Here is a 26657-nt window from a genome sequence, read left to right as displayed (position 1 = left end):
CATATGTATGTAAATGCAAGTGAACAATATGAATATAGGGAATATATGTAGATATGTATGTACATATATATATAGGCAAATGTAAGCACACAATATAGGTCAAGGCAATATTTAAAGCAAACACAAATTTTAATTGCATTGAGGTGAATGAACTGAGCATACCTGACCTTGAATATTGTAAGCATATAATAAAATATAAAATAACATATGGTTTAAAATGCAGCGGTTGCCAATCGGTGACCCAACATCCCGGCCCCGTTGAAAGACATTTCAAACTGGTAAAATTGCTAGCTTGTGGATGGGGCGCCGAATAATTCCCTTAGATGTACGAACGTCAACCACACGAATTCTTGAATCCTTTCCTGGTATGCATTTGACTATTCTTCCCATAAGCCATTTCTGGGGTGGTAGGTTATCTTCATGGATGATAACCAAGGTGTTGTTGCTGATGTTTGGCCGATCTGAAAACCATTTTGAGCGTACTTGCAATTCGTTGATATACTCATGTGACCACCGCTTCCAAAATGTTTGTTTTATGCCTGTTATTTGTGCCCATTGGTGTAGACTGCTTATATTTGGAGAAACATTTCGCTCTGGAAGAGCTTTCAGAGCCCCGCCAATGAGAAAGTGGCCTGGAGTTAAAGCTTCGTAGTCGTTCGGATCGGATGACAATGGAGCTATTGGCCGAGAGTTCATTACCGCTTCGATTTCTACCGAGGCCGTCGGGAGTTCTTCATAGGTAAGTCGTGAGTTGGAAATGCTGCGATTTAGATGCCCCTTTGCTGATTTCACGGCCGCTTCCCAAATACCGCCGAAATGAGGTGATCTAGGAGGAATAAAATTTAAATTTACGAATTCGTTAGCACAATACGCCACAATGGTATCTTGATTTTCACGATTAAATAAAAATGCCTTCAATTCAGCAAGTTTATTACACGCGCCAACGAAATTTGTCGCGTTGTCGCAAAATATGTCTGATGGTAGGCCTCTCCTTCCGATCATTCGCTTCAATGATGCCAGGAACGCGTAGATAGATTGGAAACGATTTCAATGTGTACTGCCTTTGAAGCTATACAAACGAAAATTGCGATGTACGCCTTGTAGGGCGTCTTGCCTCTAATTCGTAGGTATACATCAACTGGTCCGCAAAAATCAACACCGCAGCGGGCGAAAGGGCGTGATGGCGTCAATCGCTCAACTGGTAGGTTTCCCATCATTTGCTGCATCAATTTCGGCTTGTAGCGTACGCAATGTATGCATGATCTGACTACTCGCCTTGCCACGTCGCGCGCGTTGACGATCCAAAATTTTAACCTTATAAATGCTACCAGTGCTTTAGGTCCTGCGTGGTAATGCTTTCGATGAAGATAACGCACGTAGTTCACGACGAACTCACACTTGTTTGGCAACAGTATTGGATGTCTCCTTTCTTCTGGGATGTCCGCCAGATGCAACCGTCCACCAACTCTTAGTAATTGAAATCCTTCGACCGACTCGAGAAAGGGGTTTACATAACGCAATGGTCCATTTGTAGTTAAATTCTTCTGTAAGAGGAATATCATTAGCAAAATAATTTTGTTGCAAGTTCCAAATTATGCATAGCAGAGCGTGGCGTAGTTCTGTTGGTGAGAGTGGTCCTGAGTCATTGGACTTGGCTACATTGGCTGCCAGTGTACGAACTTCGTTGATTAATAACTTCAAGAATATAGTTGCTGTTTACAATTGCTGTGAAGGCTGACTTTCGCTTTTCCATTTCTATGACTTCCATATCAACATAATTGCTTGCGTTCTTATGCCAAGTTTCCATATCTTCTTGTAAAAACGAAGGGCCAGTGTACCAAATTGATTTGCCGAGTTCATCCACCGTACATCCTCTGGAAACTATGTCTGCAGGGTTGTTGTGTGTTGGCACGTACCTCCAATTAGCTCCAGCAGTTATGTCTTGGATTTCCGAAACCCGGTTTCCAACGAACGTCGAAAGCGTTATTGAGTGCATCTTCAGCCAGTGCAGGACTACTTGTGAATCTGTCCAGAGAAAAACATTAAAAGATTTATTAGCAAAAATTGATTTGACCTTTGCAAAAAGCCGAGCTAAGAGTAGGGCGCTACAAAGTTCCAGCTTTGGCAGCGACTGTTTCTTGATGGGGGCTACTCTGGACTTGGCGATGAGCAAGCGAACGATAGTGCCTCCGGACTTGGTGACTGTGCGTGCGTATAGTGCACATCCATATGCTCGGATGGAGGCATCGCAGAAGCCATGTAGTTGAAAAGACTGGATATCTGTTGAAAGACAATACCTTTGCAATTTTAGTGATGACAAATCCGATACATTGTTGAGAAAACTTTTCCACGCGGAGTGAATATTCTGAGGTACTGATTCGTCCCAGTCCAATTTAAGCAGCCACAATTCCTGCAACAAGATTTTAGATGTGATAATAACGGGAGCCCATAAACCAAGAGGATCGAATAAAGATGAAGCAATTGAAAGGATGGTCCGCTTGGTTGTGCGACTCGCGGATCCTATCCTTGGTTCGAAGGAAAACAGAAGATTATCGTGTACTTGATCCCAGCGCATCCCCAGTGCACTTGTAATAGATTCGTCCAAGTTGAGATTTTTCGTAGAATTATCCTCCCTCAGTCGATGATGGTTGGAATGCCATTTCGAGAGCTCAAATCCTCCTAAAGTCAGCAACTGTGTTACCTCCTGCTTTATCTGTAAAAGGTCGGCCAAGGTATCTGCACCGCACAGCAAGTCATCGACGTAAAACGAAGATTTGACGATACTCGCTCCAACTGAGAACTGATCCTGCTGTTGTTCAGCCAAGTAAACCAGGCTTTGAATAGCTAAATATGGTGCAAAGGCCATTCGGTAGGTTACCGTATTGAGTTGGTACGTGCGAATTTCTTCATCTTGTGAGCTCCTCCACAAAATATACTGAAACTTTCTATCGCTTTCATGCATTAGTACTTGTCTGTACATTTTAACTATATCGGCGGTCAACGCAAATTTGAACCATTTGAATGTCGTTGAGAGATTTTTGTGTGGTAGTGCGGCAAGAAGCATCAAAGACGACACGAAGGTTTGTTGTTGTACTTGAGGGCTTCAACACACAGTGGTGGGGGATATAATAATGCGGTTAGCTGAGGTTTGGATTCTGCACGACGCTCATGTGTCCCAGGCGCTCGTATTCATCCATAAAGCTCACATATTGCTCTCTCAACTGTGGCGATTTTGCTAAGCGGCGTTCTTGTGAGTTAAAACGTCTCAATGCTGTGGTATACGAATCACCTAGGCAAGAGGGATCATCTTTGAAGGGCAGCTTCACAATTATTCTGCCAGCTGGATTCCTTGAAACTGTGCTTTTGTACAAATTCTCACAAGTGGTTTGTTCACGAGTCCAAGGTTCTGCATTAACGGCAACTTCTTCAATTTTCCACAGCTTCTCCAGTTTGGCATCCAACGAGTCATTGGCTGTAAATAAATACGAACATTGCGATAACTTGTTGTTTGATTGGTAACGTCCCGATACAACCCATCCTAATAGAGTTTTTTGCAAAATTGGTAAATTTGTTCCAAGTTTAATTTGGCCGACTGCCAAAGGGCTGAAGAAAGTCTCCGTACCCAACAATAGGTCAATTTTCTTTGCTACGAAAAATTCGTCGTCAGCAAGGGCAATATTGTTTGGGATATTCCAAGATTAAACATCAATTTCTGGGTCTGGCTGATAGGCAATATGAGGAGTAATGCAAAGCGTTAGCGGAAGTTCAAATTCCTTAAACTGCGATTTGATGTTAGTGGAGGTTTTGTATTTTATATTCGTTGACGACTTACCGATGCCTTGGATTTCAATATTTTCTTTGATTTTAGGTAGTGATAATTTTTGAGAAAATTCTTCAGTAATGAAGTTTACCTGAGAGCAGGAGTCCAGTAGGGCTTTGCCTAATCTGTAACCACCCGACGAGTCGCGAACTAAAATCTTGGCGGTTGCTAGGATTATGTTGTCTGCTGAGGATTTTTGCATGTGTGTGTGCACTGCGGCATCGCGTGCTGATGACAGAGAATTTGTTGCTTGTTGGGCTGGCGGAGACCCACGATGAAGTAAGCTGTGATGCTGTTTTGAGCAAACCTTGCATCTATGAGATGATGGGCACTGAGCCATTTGATGCCCTTTGGACAGGCAATTTATGCAGAGCCCCATTTTCTTTGCATGCTCGAAGCGCTGGTTAGTGTTGAAGGTTTTGAACCGATCGCAGCTAGCAACTTTGTGACCTGGGCTCTAACAGAGCACGGCGTACTGGAGCTAGAAAATGAGTAAGCTTTGGCCTGATTTCTTGCCTTATTTGGGGTGGCTTTGCTCGTTCCCTGAAAACCGGATGCATTGTCCATCGATTCCAAATATTGGCAATTCCTCTCCAACACCTTCACACAGTCATCCCACGTCGGCAGCGTCTTAAAATCCAATGACTCCTTCCACTTCCTGTTTGTTTGTTCATCTGATTTCTGCAAAACTATATAAATTAGCATGGCTTGCGAGATTTGCCTATCACTACCCAAAGACAGAAGTGACCCGTAAATTGCCGAAGCCTTGTCGATAAGATTTCTCAATTGCAAGGCATTTGGTTTCGAGACTGCTGGCAATTCAAACAGGGAAGAAATATTTTCCAAAAAAATTAAAGTTTTGTTGTCGTACCTTGCCTTCAGCCTTTCCAATGCCTTGGGGTAATTTTCGTTGGTCACCTGGAATGCATCTACTGTTTCTAAAGCCTGACCTTGAAGTGAATTTCGCAAATGATTGAATTTTTCGATATTAGAGAGACTATATTCTTTGTCAATTATTTGCTTAAATGATGTAATAAAATTCTGGTACTCCGAATACTTGCCATTAAACGTTGGCAACTCCAGTTGTGGTAACTTTTTGGTATGTGGAACAACGCAGCTCGTTTCAGCAAGCGAAATGTTGTGATCCTCCACTAGCTGTGCTTGGATCGTTAGTTTTGTAGTGACATATAAATCCTCAAGGTCAGCGCGTCCTCCGTCGTCAGAATCCAACCTTTCGATGTCAGTTTGGATGGACAGTACCTGTTTAAAATAGGATTCAAGAATGCCCAAACGGCATTTATATTCGGCAGCTGAAAGCGTTTTCCCACCTGGTCGTAAACTAGCATCCACTATGTTTTTGATACGCGAGATGTTTTTCTTTGTATTAGCACGTTGCTGCTTTAATGCGTCCAAGGACATTTTCAAGGGCAATTAAATTATACAGTCGGCAATAATAAAAACGCAAATGGCAAATTGTGCGGCTCGTATTTGAGGGTATTACTTACGTGCAGGTGAGCAAAGGTAACTGACGGGCGACAGTGGCAATGGCGAGCTATCAACAAAAAGGTGGTCAAAAACAAGGAGCATACATACATACGTGTGTGCGCTTTTTACTGCTGTCCGAGCAACGGCGGCGGTGATTCAAATGGTAGGTACCGACGGTGACGACGATGGGAAAATGGCAATGTCCGTGAGCGATGTATAGCGGAGCTGAAGCGATGTATAGCTGGACAGGAGCGATGTTATTACGAGACGACAGTGATGGCAAGGTGCAAAGCGAAGACTATTTAGCAGCAGCAATGTCCAAAGCAGCGATGGGATCGAGCTTTGCAATAGCAACGACTTGGCAGCGGCGGTGGCTGAGTTGCTTGGAGACAGCGATGAAGCAGCGATGGCGATTGGCAATGGCTAGCAGCACGTCCGAAACTGGCGATGAGGGGTCTAACGCTGACCACCTAAAGCCAAATGATACGAAGCGTGTAACGATGAAAACTTACTCTGTTGTGTCGTGCCCCACGTTGGGCGCCAAAAAATGTAGGATTACAAAGCCTTTTTTGAAACCGCGCAAATGGTCAAGCAAAATATCCAACGACGAAAAGGAGGCCAAGCACAGGTGATGGGCAGATGCGAACGCTTTGGTGGTCAGCTGTTAGACTAAATTTATTTGACATATTCTCTTTAAATCCATTTTCAAATAATACATAAGTACCGATAATTGTCTAATACCTAACATCTGATATTTCCTAATGCATACATAATTCATATACTCTAGCACTCCATAAAGGTGGATAACACTAATATATACTTAACGCTATTTGTACTTGGTGTGAAAAATGGGAATGCAGCATTGCTGTAGGCATGCTTATATATTAAGCTTTGTAATTACATACATATGTTAAACTAAAATAGCGAAAGCGTACAATCAACTATACATGTTATTGGAAAGCGAAACATAGCGGAAGCATATGTGTATGCATATGTATGTAAATGCAAGTGAACAATATGAATATAGGGAATATATGTAGATATGTATGTACATATATATATAGGCAAATGTAAGCACACAATATAGTGGGAGAATATCACTAAGTAGGTCAAGGCAATATTTAAAGCAAACACAAATTTTAATTGCATTGAGGTGAATGAACTGAGCATACCTGACCTTGAATATTGTAAGCATATAATAAAATATAAAATAACATATGGTTTAAAATGCAGCGGTTGCCAATCGGTGACCCAACATATACTTTATTCTCATTATAAGTATTTTCTTAATCGGTCCTGACGTAATAATTCTGAATGAGTTTCCTAATTAACCAAGAGGGGAATTCGTTCTGTTCCAAAATTTGTTGGATGATATTTTTGTTCTTTTTATGAAAATGTTTGTCGCTAATAGTGAAAACTCTTCTAATAAAATTGGTTGCGGTATTTAAAATAGTTTTCCTCTCATGTTTCGAATTATAACTAATTAATCTCCCCGACGACGCACAGTGTTTCGACTATATGGAGGCAGATAGAAAAAAGTCATGGTGACCTTATATGTAATACTTCTATATTGGTAGTAAGCTAACATCTCAATGTGTAAGCATTCCGAAATCAAAGCGAGACAGTCTAGTACTGTTTTTGTCAATGTATTGTGTACTTGAGTGCCGTTTTTGTAAATGTGTCGTGTACATGTTTATTTATAAACGTATGTGTTCCTTTTCTTTCGTACGTGTTTATTGATATATCTGTACTGTAGTGTTTTCGGACGGTACTAGCTCTTACTGACAATATAGGAGTATTACATATATGATGGTGACAGTTGATAAAAAAAACCGGTTGGACTTAGGGAGGGAAAAGTAAAAGTCACAAATAGCACATTTCACATTATTTACTCACCCCCGTTCTTCACGAACGATACATTTCCAAAGAAATATGGGAATTGGCGCGATACCAAGTAATCAGTTAAGTTGCCTTTGGCCACTAACCCATTAAAGAAAATGTTTCTTTTTCAACTGTAATCAATTATTTAAATATCGTGGAATATTTAGGTGAAGGTATTTATCATTTATTTGGTACTTTCCTATTTTCTTACCAACAAATTTACTTTGAAATTTAGATGCTAAAGATTATTAGTAAAAAAAGTGTGAGTACCGGTCCGTCAGGTCTTCAAATTAGACAAATGTTTTAGAGAATTGTATGTAGTTTTAGAATATATAATTTGATCTTTGCGCGCGACTTTGCAAATATATGTAATTTTTGATTTTCCTAATTTTTGATTTTCAGCTTCTTTTTGCATAATTTCGCGAAAAGAATTATTCGAACAATGAAAAACTCCCACCAAACATTGGGAAAAATGCGAGTATTTAAACCTAAGTCATTTTAGAGTATAACCTTTGTTTTCTGAGAGTGAAAAGCAGGAAAAAAAATAACCAGATCTCCATCACATTTAACGACTGGGCCCACATTTTTTGTGAGTTTTGGAAGTTATAGTGATCCAATCTTCCCCATATTTTATATTAAGGTTTCCTAATAAAAGAGAGAGCAACGAAATCGGATGAAATTTAATATTTCCGCCCACAATAGCAAAAAGGCGTGGCAATTATGCCATCTTTACCAAATTTCATAATACCCTATTTCTAAGTAAAACTAAAGCACATATCAAATTTCAGTGAAATTATTTCCACCTGCCTCCATATAGTCGAAACACTGTGCGACGTATGTTTTCCATACCAGTCAATTTTTAATCGGTTGTTCTTCCTGATTACTAGGGTGTCCAGATATGGTAGTTTTCCATCTCTTTCTATTTCTATCGTAAATTTAATCGTCTTTTGGTAGCTGTTTAATAAGTTGAGCATTTTGTCTATATCTTCTGTCTTAATTATGGCAAACAAGTCATGCACATACTTGGCTAGGAGACGCGGTTTATTAGAGCAATCACTTTCAAATTTGGTCAGTAAATCTTCCATTACTATATCTGCTATCACTGGTGAAGCTGGGGAGCCCATAGGCATTCCTGACAGTTGCTCATATATTTTGCCATTATATTTAAAGTATCAATTGTCTTTTATGCAAAATTTTACCATACTTAAGAATAAATCCTTAGACAAATTTGTATGCTCTTTAATATCATTCCACTTCGAGGCAATGTGGTGTAGGTCGGCCGCTGTGGTGTAGTGGTAAGCAGTGCTCGCTTTCACTCCGCAACACCTGGGTTCAAACCCTGGTCAAAGCAACATCGCAAAAATTTAGAAAAAAGGGTTTTTCTTAACAGCGGTCGTCCCTCGGCAGGCAATGGCAAACCTCAGAGTGTATTTCTGCCATGAAAAACAGCTTCTCATAAAAATACAATCGCCGTTCGGAGTCGGCGTAAAACTGTAGGTCCCTCCGCTTTGTGTGACAACATCAAGGCGCACGCCACAAATCGGAGGAGAAGCTCGGCCAAACACTAACATATGTTTAAGCGCCAATCTATTATTATTATTATTACTTCGAGGCAATAATATTTATAGCCAAATCCACCGCGATACTTGGGAACAACGAAACAACATCGAACGACACTAAACTTTCGTCATCATATATATAAGTATCTTTAATCCTGTTCTTGAAATCAATCGCGTCTTTAACATTGTAATTGGAAGATTTTGTAATGTTTCTAAGGATATTGACAACGTATTTGCACAAATTGTAGGACGGGGACTTGATGGACGAACAAATGGGTGTGCGGGGTATCCCTTCTTTATGTATTTTTGGTAAACCATAGATTCTTGGTGGATTGGCTGTTTTACTAATAAACTTGTTCTTTTCTTTTAAATCAATGGCCTTGTTATTATATAATCTCTCCACTATTTCATTATTTTTTGGTTCACGTTTCAAACGTCTGTAAGTGCAGATGTTGTCGACGATTGACTGCATCTTTGTATCGTACTCAGACTTGTTCATAACTACGGTTACGTTCCCTTTATCGGCATTAAGAAGTAAAAGTTGTTTATTGTTCTTTAAAAATTTTTTTGTGGAATGTACAGTTTCGCGAATAAACAAAAATCTCGCAATGATCCCGAAAGTCCCACAAATGGAGAAATAGTACCAAAAGTCCCAAAAATCCGAAATTATTACCAAAAATCTCGAAATACTCCTGAAATTCCCGAAATGATCCCGAAAGTTCCAAAAATCCAAAATTAGTCCCAAAAAAATCGATATACTCCCGAAAGCCCCAAAAATCTCGAAAATAGTTCCGAGCATCGTGAAATAGTCCCAAATATCCGAAATACGTCTCAAAAATCCTGAGTTAGTTCTTAAAGTACCAAAATTCCTAAATAAGTCCCAAAAATCTCGAAATGGTCCCGAAAGTCCACAAATTAGTTCTCAAAATCCCAAAAGTCCTAAATTAATCCCAAGAATGAAGAAAGTCCCAAAAACCCGAAATTAGTTCAAAAAATCCCGAAATACTCCTGAAAACCCTGAAATGGTCTAGAAAGTCTCAAAAATCCAAAAAATACCCAAAAAATCGATATGCTCTCCCGAAAGCCCGAAAAATTTCAAAATTAGTCCCAAAAATACCGAAATCTGTTCCGACAATTACGAAATAGTCCCAAAAATCCTTAAATAGTTTGGAAAGTCCCATAGTTCCTAAATTAATCCCATAAATCCCAAAAGTCCCAAAAATCCAAAACAAAGTCCCAATAGTCCCAAAAATCTGGAAATACATCGAAAATCTGAAATTATTCTCGAGAAACCCGAAATAGTCCCGAAAGTCCCAAAAATCTGGAAATAGACCCGGAAGTCCCAAAAATACCGAAATTACTCCCGACAATCCCTAAATAGTATCGAAAGTCCCAAAAATTCAAAATGAGTTCCAAAAATCTAAAAACAGTCCCGGAGTCCCAAAAATCCCGAAAGTCACAAAAATTCCGAAATTAGTCCCCAAAATACGGATTTTAGTTCCGAGAATCTCGAAAGTCCCAAAAAACTCGAAGCAGACCCGGAAGTCCGAAATAAGTCCCAAAAATCCGTAAATAGTCCCGACGTAGTCTAGAATATTCCGATTTTAGTACTTTACTTGGTACTTTAGTGAAAGTATTTTGCATCCCCAAGGTACCTGAGTACTTTGGACCAGAGTATTTAGCGCCTGCTAAATACTTTCGTTTTTTGTACTTTGGTATCTAGCAGCTCCTAAATACCTAAGTAAATAGTACTTGGGTATTTAGCAGCTCCTAAATACCTAAGTAAATAGTACTTGAGTATTTAGCAGCTCCTAAATACCTAAGTAAATAGTACTTGGGTATTTAGCAGCTCCTAAATACCTAAGTAAATAGTACTTTGGTATTTACAACAACCCAAAATACCTAAATACTTTTGTACTTAGTACTTAATACTTAGTAAATACAATTTTGCCCATCACTGGTTGCAGAACCACCCTGGTACACCCTTTATGTTTAAAAGTTGTTTTTGTTTGTCTTTTAGTTTTTCGTATTTGTTTGTTTGTGTCTTCTTATCATCTGCAGCAAGTTTTTTTGTTAGTAGATTTTCACTTTCAAAAAATGTTGTGGAGTCAAGTGTGTTTAGTTGTTGATTTATTTGCGTCTTTAGGATATTTACCTCCTTTTCCTTTTTTCCAATTAGCTCATGTTTGATTTTGATGAGTAGGTTTAGTAGTTTGGTCTGAACGTTTTTGATGAATTTGGAAACTGAATTGGTGATTTTTGTTGGTAATGCTTTGTTACTGGTATTAATGTTGATTATGTAAAGTATATTTTTCGTAGCGTTGTCGATGAAGTTGGGAGTTAATCCGGTTCTCCTGCACCAGGAACTTCGTCGCCTGCGACATCTTTGTCATGTGTTGTGTTATGCGTTGGTAGTTTTTGATACGTTTGTTGGTGTTTATATCATAATTATCCTTAATATTTCTGTTGGCTTTTGAGGCGTCTTTGTGTTTTCGGTGTGCTCTCCGGAGAGCATGTTGTTGAAAAGTAATGAATATCTTAATCCCGGGACTAATTACGGTACCCCGGGATTGACAACGCCATCCCGAAAATCCTGGGATCGGAAAAAGCCGAAAAATTAACATCCCTAATGAGGCTGTTATTAAGTCTATATCTTGTCGGTGGGATTGGTTTTAGTGAAGCGTCGTACTTCACCAATTTTAATTCCAGCAGAGATGGGCCCATATTCGGGAAATTGTTTAATTTCTAGGTTATCAAGTATATATTTATCAGTGTGAACGTTGCCAGCCGGGATATCAATGACACCGTTTACTTGCACCTTTCTGCGGGAATGTAAGTCCAGTAATTTTCGCCCAGCGAAATATTTTTAGCAATGGCGTTTGCCGTGGGACGGCAGGTAGTAACAATTTTATTCTTCTTTTTGACGAAAAAGATGTCAACGTCAACTTGCCCAGCTTCATAAAAGGCAACTGTGAGTTGCCCTTGAAAGCCTGAATGAAGGCCACGTATTCAATTGCGTCCTGTGTATGTTGCTTCATTCGCGAACTAACTCCTTTTTCGGGTGGCCCTTCATCGGGATTGCGATTATCCAACATTGGGTAAACTATATTGATCGCAAAAAATCGAACAAATCTCACTTCTGCTTTTAGAAATCGCAAAAATAACGTGTGTATCGCAGTTTTCCTCCCTCTTAAGCTGATGCCAGATAAAACGCTTGCGTTCACTTACTCCATTTATTTGTGTGAAATTGGTCCTGGTTCTGCTAAAGTGCACTACTACCGTACTTTATGCATATGACTCGATAATTAGGTTTATTTTTTTACTTTTTCGTTTACATTTAACCGATTACTATTGAACCGATTTTCAAGATATGGAAAGGCAATTCAAGGATCTTTCATTCGATAAACATATTGATAAATTAAAAAAAAAAACTAAATTATGGTACTTTTTTATAAAAATTTGTGGTTTTCATAAAAAATACGTAATTAAATATATTAAAAGATATGTTGGAACATATCTAGAAAACCAACTTTTCAGCTATGAAAAATTCATATTCATGATTTCAATTATATAAATTTCAATTATATAATTTATTATTTGGCGCAATTGAAAAGTAAATAAAATATAAAAGGTTAAAATAAGATGTTTCGATATTTTTAAATATTAATATTTTTTAAACTACTTAACCGATTAAGCTAATGATGTCAAAATAAAGACAATCAATTTATCTTTCAGCTGATATATAAAATGTATATGCTTGTTTATATATTTAAGCCAAAAATATTAAAAAACCAAAGAAGTGTCATAGTTTTTTCATAAAATATCCTTTTTTGATAAAAATACATAAATAATATTAAAGAAATTTTGTTTTATTTATGGTGATTTCGTTTCTACCAAAAAATGTCGCCTTTTTATTGCCCCTTTCTCTTTTCGTGTTAATTCCAAATTAAAGGCAAAGGGTGAGAAAATTTTGTGTTCGTTGCTTAAAATGTCACACCCTTGTAAGGCAAAAAAGGCACATTCTCTGCCCTTTGAAGCTTTTTCAGGGGAGATAGCTGCCCTTAAAATCAGATGGTTGTTTAAAACGACAATATTATAAAATACGTGAGCTAGACAACGACAAGAAACCGGTTTAAAAATTGAAAGGAACTTTATTTACCGGTTTCAAAATTTTTATTACCAGCGCAGAATAGACATGTAGAATTTGATATACTTATTTTACTATGATTTGCTTTTGAGTTTTCAGATTTCAACGATAATAAAGATATAAATGCATTTACAAGCAAGTGGGCATGTGTTAGGTGATAGCATAGTTTCTTTTGCGCAGAACTTCTTTTTGTGTGGGCGGCCTTTGGCCGCGCTTAGGAATTATAACCCTTACAAAGTAGAATTCTCCTTTCTGTGTTGCCAAAAAAGGGGTGAAAGCGTAAGTGTGATATCACAGTTTTTTTGCGAAGAACTTATTTCTGCGTAGGTGGCCTACGGCCGCGCTTTGGGATCATAACCCTAACAAAGTATAATTCTCCTTTCTGTATTGCCAAAAAAAAGGGGCGGAAGCGGAAGAGTGATATCACACCTTTTTGCGTAGAACTTATTTGTTGTTGTTAATGTAGCGGCACTACTAAGCCCCGCCTCTTTCGGTTCATCCTTTGAACATTGGCGTCAAGCTCAACTAACGGTAGGCCCAAGAAGTGGGATGTTTTAATAGGATCAGACCAGAGGGAGAGGGGTGTCAGCTGAGTAGGATTGAGCTGGCATGTGAAGAGGTAGTTGGTGTCGTGTGGGGAGTCTGCACATGCCGGGCACTCATTGGGGGCATTGGGGTCGAGTCTGAACAGGTAGCTGTTGAGGCGGCTACAATATTCAGACCGTAACTGAGCCCGGATAACGCGGATCTCGTTTGGCAGTTGAAGCTCTGTCACTGCTACAGGTGGTGATTGGGATCCGATCACGGCATTCATAAGCCGGCAGTGGTCTGTCGGGGTGTTCACTTCTGTGGAACCCCACCAGAAACTGCTTACAAACCATTTTGTTGTTGTTGCTGTTGTTGTAGCAGCATACAAGTTCCCCAAAGAGTTTTTGGGGAGTGTTGCTGGAGTGGCAGTCCTTGGCCAAATATAAATCTGGGTCGTTCCGGTTACGTGGAGACTGTCGTGGGTTCCGCAGAAAAAAAAATCACGGGGGTTCCGTGAAATGAATTTTTATATGTGCATATATCCACGGCGGTCGGTTTGAGTTGCACACAGAAAGAAAAGTTCTATAAACATCATGACCGAGACGCAATTATCTATTTTTAAGTATACACGTGTACTCGTGGTTGGTATAACCTACATACCTACATAAAGGCCCGTTGGCGGTGCGTTGGCGCTGGCGTCGCTTTGACTGTCGCGCGAGTAACGCCGGCATTCCCAGGATAGGCGGTTCTACGTACCAGAATTGCTCGGGTTTTATCCGACCAAGGGCTGTTGTTTCGGCGAGATAACCCCGTTTAGGTCGGCGAGATAACCCCGTTTAGGTCGGCGAAATCCCTCCAAAGTTGTACGTCCATCCATCTACTTCGTATACTTCTGCTCAGGGCTGGCATCGAGTCAAACCCTGGGCCAGAGATGCACACCTCCTGCGTGTGCCAGAGACGACTACACCATAACTCCACCTCCGTCAGGTGAACACCTCTGATGGGTGGAGTCACCTCCGAATTTGCTCAGGCCTTACGACTCACAGGCAGTGGACCAAGGATGGAATTTCAATATTTTAAAATGTGCCAAATCGTCTTCAAAAATAGTGCCGAAAAGAAGATGAAAGTGCCACAAAATTAAACTTTTTTAAGGCGTTTTAATAATAATATCCCAACGGTTTTTACCCTCCATTCCCGCCCATCCGCACGAGGGGCGCAGTCCGCATGACGTACGGAACCAATATTTTAAATTTTTGTGCCGAGTCACGATAGGCAGGAGTTTGTTAAGTGTCGAGATCTAAAACTGTTCAGCTACAGAACTAAATTCATCAGCTGATTTTATGTATTTATGTCAATAATTCACTTATTGAGAGAGGAGAGTATCGCTTTCTTAATGCTGAAAAGCGGATCTGATATATCAAACGTGCTGGAATGAGAGTTAAAATCCTGGCATAAGCAACGGAGTGGGTCGTGCAATTCAAAATTGGTTTTACAAGATTTCAGAAATATGGGACAAAAGTGTCTTGATACGCGTGACGGAACATTAAAGCTTACATCAGCCAGAAGAGACGGACTTGAAATTGAGCCTGTCAGTAATTTAACCATACAAATTATACCAAGCATTTCCCTGCGACTGGTAAGTGTAGGAAGGTTAATAAGTTTTAAGCGACTCGTATAAGGTGGAAGACTATATTGAGAAACCCATCGGAAATTTCTTAAAGCAAAAAGTAGGAATTGTTTTTGAATTGATTCTATCTTGTCTGAGTAAATTTGATACCTTGGATTCCAAACCACCGAGCCGTATTCCAGAATCGGCCTAACTAATGTTGTAAACAGGGTTTTAGTGATATACGGGTCACTAAATTCTTTGGACCATCGTTTTACAAATGCAAGTACACCTTTAGCCTTGTTGACTGTCACATTAATGTGAAGATTAAAATTAAGCTTAGGATCCATTGTGATATCAAGGTCCACAAAATTGTATACCTGTTCCAGGTTATGGTTACCTATTATATAAGAAACTGGCAGAACAGCTCTTCGCGAGAAGCACATTACTTTACATTTCTTAAGATTTAGAGGCATAAGATTTACTTTACACCAGTAAGCCATGCTGTTTAAGTCTGATTATAGCAAAGACCTTTCTTCAATTGAAACGTACGATTTATAAAGTTTTACATCATCTGCATACATTAAAATTTTGGAGAATTTTATATCTGTAGAAATATCGTTTATAAAAAGCAAGAACAGAATCGGGCCTAGGTGGCTACCCTGAGGGACTCCTGAAGTAACATCAATGACGTCAGAGATAGTATTTTTAAACAATACCCTTTGTGATCTATCATAGAGGTATGAAGAGATCCAACGTAGAAAATTAGGTGGAAGACCAAGAAGATCAAGTTTATAGATGAGCAACGAGTGGCACACTTTGTCAAATGCTTTACTGAAATCAGTATATATAACATCAACAGTTTTGCTCTCACTAAATGCTTTTGAGATATAGGATGTTAATTCAAGTAAATTTGTAGAAGTTGATTTGCCCTTGCAAAATCCATGTTGACTGTATGAAATGCTTGAAGTGATAGAATGCGTCAACCGATTTGTTATAATTGCTTCAAATAATTTAGGAATTGCAGAAAGCTTAGCTATGCCCCGGTAGTTCTCCACTGAAGACCTGCTACCGCTTTTATGTAAGGGGGTTATGAACGATTCCTTCCATACAGTTGGAAAAACGCCCTCTTTAAGAGACAAATTAAATAAGGCTGTTAACGGCTCATAGAGATAATCAGCACAATTTCTAAGAAAACAAGTGGGGATCTGGTCAGGACTGCTTTAAGGACTTCAGGTAAACTAAAACATCATCGGGAGATATTATAGGGTTATGTATTGAGTAAATTGGACTTAGTTTAAAAGGATAGTCAAAGTATGCTTGGGAGTTAGTGGAATAATTGGATTTAAAAAACTGAGCGAACATGTTAGAAATTGTTTGATTATCACCAGAGACGGTATTTTGATACTTCATGGCGGAAGGAAACCCACGTACATTTCGCTTGGAGTTTACGAAATCATAAAATGATTTGGGGTTATATATTATACGTCATTTGATTTTACACAAGTAATCTTTATAACACTTTTTGTTTAATTCAAAGAACTTGTGACGCAAAAGTGAGTATTTTACATAGTATGAGTGTAAGCCGGTTTTTTTGTGTAATCTAAAATAACGTGACTCTGTTTTTCAAGTTTCTCAGTTCTTTAGTGAACCATAACTGTGTTTGTTCTACAGGAACACACATGCGTTTAGGCACATACTTTTCAAATAATCTATGTACAGTAAAATTAAAATGTGCAACGCTTTGCTCAACTTTTTCTTTGTATATAGGCCACGACAATTTAGACAATTCTTTATTCAGTTTTTTAAAGTTGGCTTGCGAAAAATCAAAGCGAGTATTTGGCTCGTATGTTTGGACATCGCAATTTTGACCATCGTTTATAATTTCGTAAGATATCTCAATAGCAGGGTGGTAGACATCTTCGGGCAAAACTAGTGGGTCACATTTATTTACAGCCGACTTAGATGCATCATCAACATAAACAAGATCTAATACTTTGCCAAACTTATTGCGAAGTACATTAACTTGATTCAGGCAGAGTTCAGCCATCTCCTCTAAAAATACGTTGTTGCACGCGCTAGACGAGAAAGGTACAATATCATTGTCAATGATGTTCCATGATACATTTGGTAAATTAAAGTCACCCAACACAATCAATGAATCAGAGGGTTTAATCATTGAATTAATTGATTTCAGTAAAGATACATGTTGTGAATACACTGATAAGTCAGATCGGGGAGGAATATAGCGTAGAGCTAAGTAAGTAAACCCCCTTCCAACCTGAACACGAATGCATTTGAATTCTGCAGATTCGATGTGTGGAAGACTAACTTCTTCAGATGGTATTGAAGAGTCTACGGCAAAGAGTACGCCACCGCCGACTCTGTCCTCCCGATCTTTTCTGTAGATATGATAATTATTTGAAAGAATCTCTGAATTAAAAGTGTGAGGTTTGAGCCAAGTTTCAGTCAAAGAAATTATATTATAATTGCATTCAAGGCCATTAAGATTTAAATTCGTTAATTTAGTATTTATGCCTCTTAAGTTTTGATAATAAATACTTAAAGCAGATTTAGTAATCAGTTTTTTGGTTCTGTATTCTGACGGGGAATATTTGCTAAATTATTATTTTTGTTGGGCCTATACTCAAATTCACGAAAGCTCCGGAGGGCCGAAAGAACTACTAAGCAGCATGTCAAAATTGTCTAAATTTACGTATATTTTAAATGAAGAAATATTTCTTTCATATTTAAAATTAAATTTTCTGATACTTAAGTTGACAGTTTTAACTTTGGACGAGATGTAAAACTTTATATCGTCCTCGGAAGTATCCCTCGAAAATCTAGATACAAATATAGACTTCTTTGGGGGAACCACAACCAGTCTCCTAGTATCAGACTCGATTACCGGCGGACGGGGTTGAGTAACTGAGTTACTAGTTGAGGGTAGAGTAAGCGTTGGAAGATTGGATGGCGGTGCCACAACTTCAAAGGGGGACGGGGAAGATACTGCAGGGTCGTTATTATTAGAAGCAGACTTTGATATATGTTCTTTAGAAGAAGATAACTCCGTTGTCTGTGGACATGGAGAAGAAAGGTTAATTAAGTCATTCGGAAGAGTGTTCTGACGTGGAACGGTCCTTTCATTAGGCGGACTATGAAGACGCTTACGTTTTGACACACGAATGTCCTTCATAGATTGTACGGTATCTAAGCATTTAAAAGATTTAAATACATTTTCGTAATGTTTAAATTTTTCGGTCAGTACCGACAACTCTCTCCCTACCTCAGAAAACCCATTTCTGGTTTGCCTAAACAACTTAAAGAGATCAACTTCGGTTGACCTGCACTTTAAGCAAGACCAGCGAAGACCTTTGCCATCATTAATAGCGTCCAGAATTCTTCCTGTCAAACCAGCACATTTTAGATGGCAAATACCATCACAGAGCCAGCACGATAAGTAGCGTTCAGATTCGCTTTTGATTTGGCAGTTATCAAGATCACACTTCATATTGAAAGATTTAATAACACTTATGTTAATAAAAAGACAAGCAAAATAAGTTTAACAGAACACACACAACAATTCAGGAGCTGATGTATTTAGCTTAAAAATATATGTAGCGAACAGTTTGAGTATCACTGTAATGTGACACTTAATAAACGCAGCGCAAACAGCTGTGACAAGAAACACTAAACGAAGTAAACAAACAGAGCAAAAAGAAATGTGCAAAAATAGAAACGATCTCAGTTAACTACAAAGGAATAACAACAACAATGATTACAACAAATGACTCGGCAAGATTAGATGTAAGCTAGTGAAATTTAATTAAATTTAATAAAAACCACAAAAATCACAAAACTTTCCCTTAGCTTCGGTTATTATCACACTAGATGCTCGTAGGCACTTTTTATAGCAACTTTTACTCAAAATTAGCACAATGAACTTTGCAAAATACAAAGACCAATCAAGGCACAAATAAGTAGAACTTCACAGCTTGACGTTTGCGTATCAACATGTATTTTTATAAATAGTACTTTTAAAATACACTGAAGTAATATAATATTTAAAATACAAATTTATTTTTGTTTCTAGTATTCGCACTATAGCAAGACCACAAAACTAGTTTGTTAGCATATTTTAATTAATGGTAATAATATCCCGAAATATCCCGGGATTACCAATTTAAGATTCCGAAATCCCGGGATTCACAAAATGGTCCGGGATTGGATGCCTTAGTACCAACTTTCCGATGAAGAAAGTGTTATCGAAATCGGTTATACGGTTATACGGTAACATACATAAAAAACATATGTATATTCCGACAAACTGATAACCTCCTCCTTTTTTTGAAGTCGGTTAAAAATTAAAGAAACTAATAAAATTTCATGATTTCTATTTTATTGGTTAAGCTAATAATACATTACAAATTTAGTGGAATTGGTTCGTTAATTCAAGCCCTTTACCTTTCTCTTTATTTGTTTTGACGCAAATATTTGAAGAAGGATTTGCAAGCGGCATGCAGCATATCTTGGTCCATTTCGTCCCAAATTTGTCTCAGTCGAGGTTTAAATTTATAAATATTTATTAGACAGCTGATTGCTATTTGACCAATAAACATACCTCAAAGTCAAAATTAAACATACCCAGCAGGGTTGCACGAAGAAATTCTTTCAGTTACCGATTAAGAATGGAAATATTATATAGTAAATCGAGTTCAATTAGCGTCTTAACAGAGAAAGCTTGGCTAATTACTCGTTTAACTGCTTGTCTTAACTTAGTATTTCGAGATCTAAAAGGCGAAAATTTGATCCAACGAACTGATTCCAATAACTTTGTAAGGTATCTTAACCAATAAAAAAGAAGTCATGAGATTTTATTGGTTTCTTTAAATCTAATAAACCTTGATTTAATGGCACTTATTCTGGGTCAGACTGTACATATGTATGTATAGCTTGAAGTGTTTTAACCATGGCCAAAAATTTGTTTGTACATATCGCTTCAATACAGTTTTGGGTGTAATTACCAGTAGAATCACGTTGCATCTTAAAATTACGCCCGATTTAACCCATCAATTTGCAGATGACTCTCAAACTGATAATCTGTTTGGAAAACATTATATTGCAGTTTGATAAGGAATTTGAAGACCTTTAATCTGGTGGACAGCTTTTTGCGATCGCAAAAGTAGTACTATAGGTTTTTGGAAAAAACTAAAAACGGTAGTTTTGGAAAATCTCAAAACCTTATACATAGACTTCTTTTATTTCTGACTTCATATTCAGATTCCGTGAGTTATTTTACATAGTAAATGACTAAATTTCATGGTTTTTTACTATTTTGTATAAAACGAGTTCCTTGAATGCATATGGTTTTCCAAATTTTCAAATGCAACGTGCACATACTTAGAGTTATCAGATTAAAACAATATTTTGCATTTTTAGATCAAAATACTTATTTCTGCCTGGCAAACGGTATATTTCAAGAAAAAGTTTAATTAACGAAAATGTATAATGTACATACAGGCCACGCCAATAAAGTGTGCTAAAAATTACTCTTGCTCAGCTCTTACTATATTTGGTAAATATGGTTTTCGTTATTCTAGTATAAAAAGATACTCTAGATTAAAGCTCATGTTACATGTTCATAATTTTTATACTTTAAATTTTTTTAAGTGTAAATATTGCAATCTGCCTTTGTACTACCGTCACGATCCTGCATCCGATGTCACATTCGTCATTCGAGGTTCATTAGTTCGTAAAAAAATTGATAATGCGCTGGAGTTGGAAGAAGTGATGACTGCGGATTCATGCATTGAAGGAGTAGGTTTTGGTGCAAGTGAAAAAATCATGGTAACTCGCCATACGAAGCACATGGGAAAATTTAGCTCGGTTACAGTCTCAACCATTGACGAGGAAGAAGATGAAATTGAAGCAGTAAGTGAATTTGTGATATAAGGTTAGAAACTAATGAATTTTTCTTTTATTTCTCTTAGCGCGAAATCGCAGATAGTTATGCAAACAATGCCAAAATTATAGAGAAACAACTACAGCGGAAAGGTGGTAAATTGACGGATTTGTGTTTACGACAAAAAACAGAAGAACCGCCTTTAGCAAAGAAAGCGAGGGGAACATTACTTGATTTGTAAACCATTTTATGAAAAATAAATTTTTTGCATTGGAATGATAATAGATTGTAATAAAATAATTGTCATGACTTGTTCTATTACGGCTTTCCCACGGCTCAATTACGTAGTACGCTCTGAAATTCGTAATTCGCGCTCCAATTACCCTTCGAATTACGTAATTCGCCATACAAAATTTGGAGAGCGAATTGCCTCAATTACCATGCGAATTACGAACACATCGGTGCCGCCTCTAATTTTTATCGGAGGTTTATCGAAACTAGCTCACAAATCAAAACATGCATTTTTTCTGAGTACGAAAAGTAATGTTTATAAATGTGTATATCCCTAATTTAATACGGAAACCTATAAATTTTAGGAAGAACCTACATTTTGCGGCGAAGAAAACAAAAGCAAAACACAGAGACAGAGAACTGTCAAATCGAATTAAGAATATGCTCGGGGAAATGGGTTAATTCACGATCGTAATTTGGGGTACGAACAAAGTAATTCAGGATGGCGTGGGAAAATGGTATATGATTATTGGTTCTCAAGCGCCTTTTTGTTATTTTACGGACCTCAACTGAAAGTTCTAGGCAAAACGTTGATGGGCGTGGAAGTCATTTAGGGTCGGTATTAGTACAATCAGGGACCGTAGCGGTTATAACTTTTATTATAAAAATCACTTTTTAATCGTTATCAACTGAGTTTATTTTTTGCTCAGTACATAACGATTATTTTTTTAATTTTATTTTTTACTCAGAAAATAATCGTTATGTTTTGAGTTTTATTTTTTGCTTGGAAAATAATCATTACGTTTTAAGTTGTGTTTTTTGCTCGGAAAATAATGGTTACGTTTTAAGTTTTATTTTTTGATCGGGAAATAATCGTTACGTTTTGAGTTTTATTTTTTGCTCAGAAAATAATGGTTACATTTTAGTCTTATTTTTTGCTCGGAAAATAATCGTTACGTTTTAAGTTTTATTTTTTGCTCGGAAAGTAATCGTTACGTTTTAAGTTTTATTTTTTGCTCGGAAAATAATCGTTATTTCTTGAGTTTTATTTTTTGCTCAGAAAATAAAACTTGGTTTTTGCGTATGCCTATGCGCATGCGTGAATAGACAGGGGGCGGCTGCATTGAACTTTTAACGCCACTGTGGAGTGGGTAATGAAAATACAGAGAGCAAAATACAAGGGCAGAAACAAAGACAAGGACAACGACAAAACCACACACAACCTTTATAGAAGGATCAAGCCAATGATAAAGATGAAGAACAGGACAAAGTTAAAGATAAATAATGATGAATTTGTATCTTGCTTCTGTATTTTCATTACCCACTCCGCGGTGGCGTTAAAAGTTCAATGCAGCCGCCCTGTCTATTTTTTTTTTTATTCACGCATGCGCATATGCATACGCAAAAATGAAGTTTTATTTTCTGAGCAAAAAATAAAACTCAAGAAATAACGATTACTTTCCGAGCAAAAAATAAAACTTAAAACGTAACGTATATTTTCCGAGCAAAAAATAAAACTTAAAACGTAACGATTATTTTCCGAGCAACTTAAAATGTAACGATTATTTTCCGAGCAAATAATAAAACTCAAAACGTAACGATAATTTTCCGATCAATAAATAAAACTTAAAACGTAACCATTATTTTCCGAGCAGAAAATAAAACTTAAAACGTAACTATTATTTTCCGAGCAAAAAATAAAACTCAAAACATAACGTTTATTTTCTGAATAAAAAATAAAAATAAAAACAGTTCAACCAGAGCGTTCGACGCGTAAAGTACTGTATTAAAGTATTAGTGTGCTAGTGTGATTTACCACAAGTGCCAACAAAAACTTACACTTTCCACCACTTCCTTTTCTAAAGTGACAGTGCAAAACTTATATCCCGGCTTATAAAAAAAAAAACAATTATGAACGGGGTTGACCCCCCCTTTAAGAATAGGTTTAAAAGCTTTGATCCAGATGTCAACCTTTCTTCTCAAACCAACCACTGCAAACGAATGAGGAACGACGATTTTATACCATTAACTGAAATTAAACAAAATGATGACCACATACCGCGCTATCTAATAGCAACTGCAATTGCATCAAAAAACGGCGAAGAAGTTCGACCTTTGTCATCTTACAATGTTTTTCCGATAGAAACGGGCCTTAAACACATAAGTACAGAGTAAACTGAAGTTACTGAGCTTAAATCTGGCGACTTGCTCATAAAAACCCGAAACCGAAAAGCAGCGGAACATTTTCCTAAAGCCACTCATGTTGATATAGTACCCGTCAAAATTACATCGCACAAATACCTAAACTCAACACAGGGACGCATCTTTTCTAGAAATATAATAAAACTGTCTGAAGAAGAATTAATGGAAGGATTAGCGTGCCAACAAGTTATCGAAATTAGGAAAATAATGAAAATAACTAATGACGTAGCAACACCAACGGGAGCAGCAATTGTCACCTTCAATCTTATTCGGAGGCCAGAAAAGATCAGTTTAGGATGGGAAAGAGTCGCAGTCCGGGAATATATCCCCAACCCGATGAGGTGCAGAAATTGCCAAAAACTTGGGCATCCGAAAAACACTTGTAAAAACACGCACACTTCCGAAGACCCCACTTGTCCCAGCTTCCCAAAATTAAAGCTGAACGCCGGTGTACTGTTCGTGAAGCCTGGAAAGTGTACAACAGCAATCCCACAGCATACCAAATTGAACCTAGGAATAGGCAAAAAAGCAAGCCTTCATACGCACAAACTGCAAGAAACGACCAAACCACAGCAGTCGAACAAATACAGAGCGAAAAAAGCAATCATATTTCTTCATATATTACTCAACCTTCAAATAACATTCAAAATCAAGATAAAACAAGATCACTCAAAAGCAATAATGAAATTCAAAACAAAACTAAATCACCTTCAAATAACATTCAAAAGAATATTTCTAACTCCAACTATGGACCTCAGCTTACAACAACACTAGACCAATCAAATCAAAGCACATCAACAACAGCATCGAAAAGCAGCTCAAGCCCACCTAGAACAAAGAGCAACGAAAAAAATAACACACACACCCAAAGCTGTGACATGGAAATGTCGCCTTGCGCAGATATATACAAAAAATACCCACATTTAAATGTCTTCATCTCGCCAAATACCTACAAAAGAACGCTACAAGCTTTAGAAAATGAACAACACACTTAAGACTAGACACTTCGCTTATTAAATGACCATTGGCATAAACTTTTCAATACTGCAGTGGAACCTACAAGGTTTCACGAACAACAAATACGCGTTAGAATATCTAGTAGCAAAACATAAGCCTGAGATTATACTACTCCAAGAGACACACATAACGAACAAAAATATAAACTTCCTACACCTTACTAATTATAAAGTTTTTCACCACAATAAAAGCTTTACATATGCTAAAGCTGGAACTGCAATCCTTGTCCATGGCAAGATCTGAACTAGCAGCTGCGTTGACATGGAATTGCTTAACATCAATTATGTCGGACCACTTTCCTATACTAATGCACACCGAGATTTCGAATATACCGAAAAAGTTCATAGGGAAATTCAAAGAGCACAAAGCCAACTGGGAACTCTTTAAAGACAAAACAGAGCAGCTTCAAAGGAAATTTGTTCAATCAAGCAACATTAACAAAGAAGCCGCACAAATCAAGAGAATTAAACGAAAATCAGCTAACGAATCCATGCCAACTAGCAAACCACCAAAAGAAAGAAACTCCCCGATTTGGTTCAATAGCGAAATTAGCAGGTTGATAAGCCTAAAAAACAAAGCCTGGAAAAAGCTAAAAGAGAGAGGAACTTTCACACGAGTTTTAAGCTATAAAAAGGCATGTGCACAAGTAAGAAGGGCATGCAAACAAGCCAAACAAGATAACTGGAAGCGATTCGTTAATTCATTAAACCCAACTATCGACACAAAAAGCTTATGGAGAAAAGTGAAAACCATTAAATCTCATAAAACACCAAATTTTCCACCTATTCTTGTAAATAATAAAGTAATCAACCACCAACAGCAAATAGCAAACAACTTTGCAAATGTATGGAGTTCGATAGGATCAAATAGCCAATTCAGTCCTGAAGTAGTTAAGAGAAGGCAAATAAACATCAACCAAATGCAAGAAGGTAACGTAAACAACTACATACTAGAAGAAGTAACGCTTATAGAATTAAATCTAACACTAAAACGCCTCAAAGGCACCACGCCCGGTCATGACAAAATCACATACAGGATGGTCAAAAACGCTTCACCTTCCCTTAAAAATCAGCGATATGTGAGTTATACAGTCAAATTCTTAGAACAGGAGTATACCCTGATGACTGGAAACATGCCATTCTAGCGCTAATACCAAGACCTGGAAAGAATCAAAATAGTAGCGAAGGTTATCGCCCTATATCCCTGTTACCAGTTCTGTCTAAAATTCTAGAAAAGCTTTTTTCGAAAAGACTATGGAAAGTGTTTAAATCCCGAATAATAAGCATTCAACATGCTTATATACCCGACCACGGAGTACATACCATCTGTCACCTTCTAGAAAATCAGATCAAAGCAAATCTACAAAATAGCAAACACTGTGTTGTCATCTCCGAGGACTTAGAAGAAGCATTCGATTCCTCGCAAATAATACAAGAGCTTCATGCATGGGGTGCCCCAAAAATGTTGCTAAACTTTGTGCTCTCCTTTCTCTCTCATAGAAGGGTTACAGTTAAAGTTGAAGGTTTTTTGTCACATACTCACACTATTGACAATGGAATACCTCAAGGTTCCCCTTTATCGGTCCTGCTCTTTAATATTTACACAAACACACTCTCAAAATTGTTAGTAAACTAATCCGGTATAGATTATATGGGCATTTTCGCGGATAATATATTTGCCCTGGCCTCTGGAACAGCAGAGGAAGTGAGCAGAAGGTTAAATATCTTCGACGCAAAAATACACCAATGGGCAACAAATACAGGCGCAGTTATACCTGGGGACAAAATAGAAGCTCTTCACATCTGCAAGAAGCGAAATTGCGATTTTACTAGAACTACGATTAGGAGTGTAGACATAAACTTTAAAACAACTATGAGAATACTAGGAGTGACATTCACCAGAAACTTACGATGGAATGAACACACGAAAAAAATTAAAAGTAATTTAGACAAGGTAAATAATTTGCTCAAAGTTATTTGCACAAGGAAAAAAGGTCCGCATATGGAAACTGAAAAACACAAAAGGAGTTTTGCGGCACTGCATAACGCTCTATGGATGGACCTCAAAAATTAATATTAAAAAAATAGATGTAGCCTTAAATAAATGTTACAGAACGGCTTCCGGACTCCTAACACCAACACCGAAGGATGCTCTAGTCGTTGAAGCTCAATACAAAGATTTTGAGTCCTTGCTGCTTAACAGTTCGGTAAATTTAGCAGCTAAATCAGTAACAGTTTAAGGGAATCCCCTAAATGGTTTACAAATACTAGAGACAAGCT

At 37.7% G+C, this 26657-nt stretch overlaps 1 protein-coding gene across 1 annotated transcript; it reads left to right on the top strand.

Annotated features, from left to right (window-relative positions):
* The first annotated feature begins 20481 nt into the window (after positions 1-20481).
* LOC118735095 (UPF0428 protein CG16865-like) lies at positions 20482-21228 on the top strand. Its single transcript, XM_036464707.1, has 3 exons — positions 20482-20601; positions 20697-20957; positions 21017-21228. Exons 2-3 carry the CDS (start codon positions 20817-20819, stop codon positions 21167-21169), a joined length of 294 nt encoding a protein of 97 aa, XP_036320600.1. The 5' UTR covers positions 20482-20601; positions 20697-20816; the 3' UTR covers positions 21170-21228.
* Positions 21229-26657: the final 5429 nt, after the last annotated feature.

The sequence above is a fragment of the Rhagoletis pomonella genome, unplaced genomic scaffold (assembly GCF_013731165.1).
Source record: "Rhagoletis pomonella isolate Grant_MI unplaced genomic scaffold, Rhpom_1.0 Rhpom_scaffold_00003, whole genome shotgun sequence".
NCBI lineage: Eukaryota > Metazoa > Arthropoda > Insecta > Diptera > Tephritidae > Rhagoletis > Rhagoletis pomonella.
The sequence above is the reverse complement of the archived record's forward strand: the minus strand, read 5'-3'. Positions and strand labels throughout refer to the sequence as shown.

Bases quoted from the DNA above. Each gene is read 5' to 3' on its own strand.
- LOC118735095 (XM_036464707.1), top strand. From the start codon at position 20,817: ATGACTGCGGATTCATGCATTGAAGGAGTAGGTTTTGGTGCAAGTGAA. The intron at 20,958-21,016 runs GTAAGTGAATTT...TATTTCTCTTAG, and splicing joins AAGAAGATGAAATTGAAGCA to CGCGAAATCGCAGATAGTTA.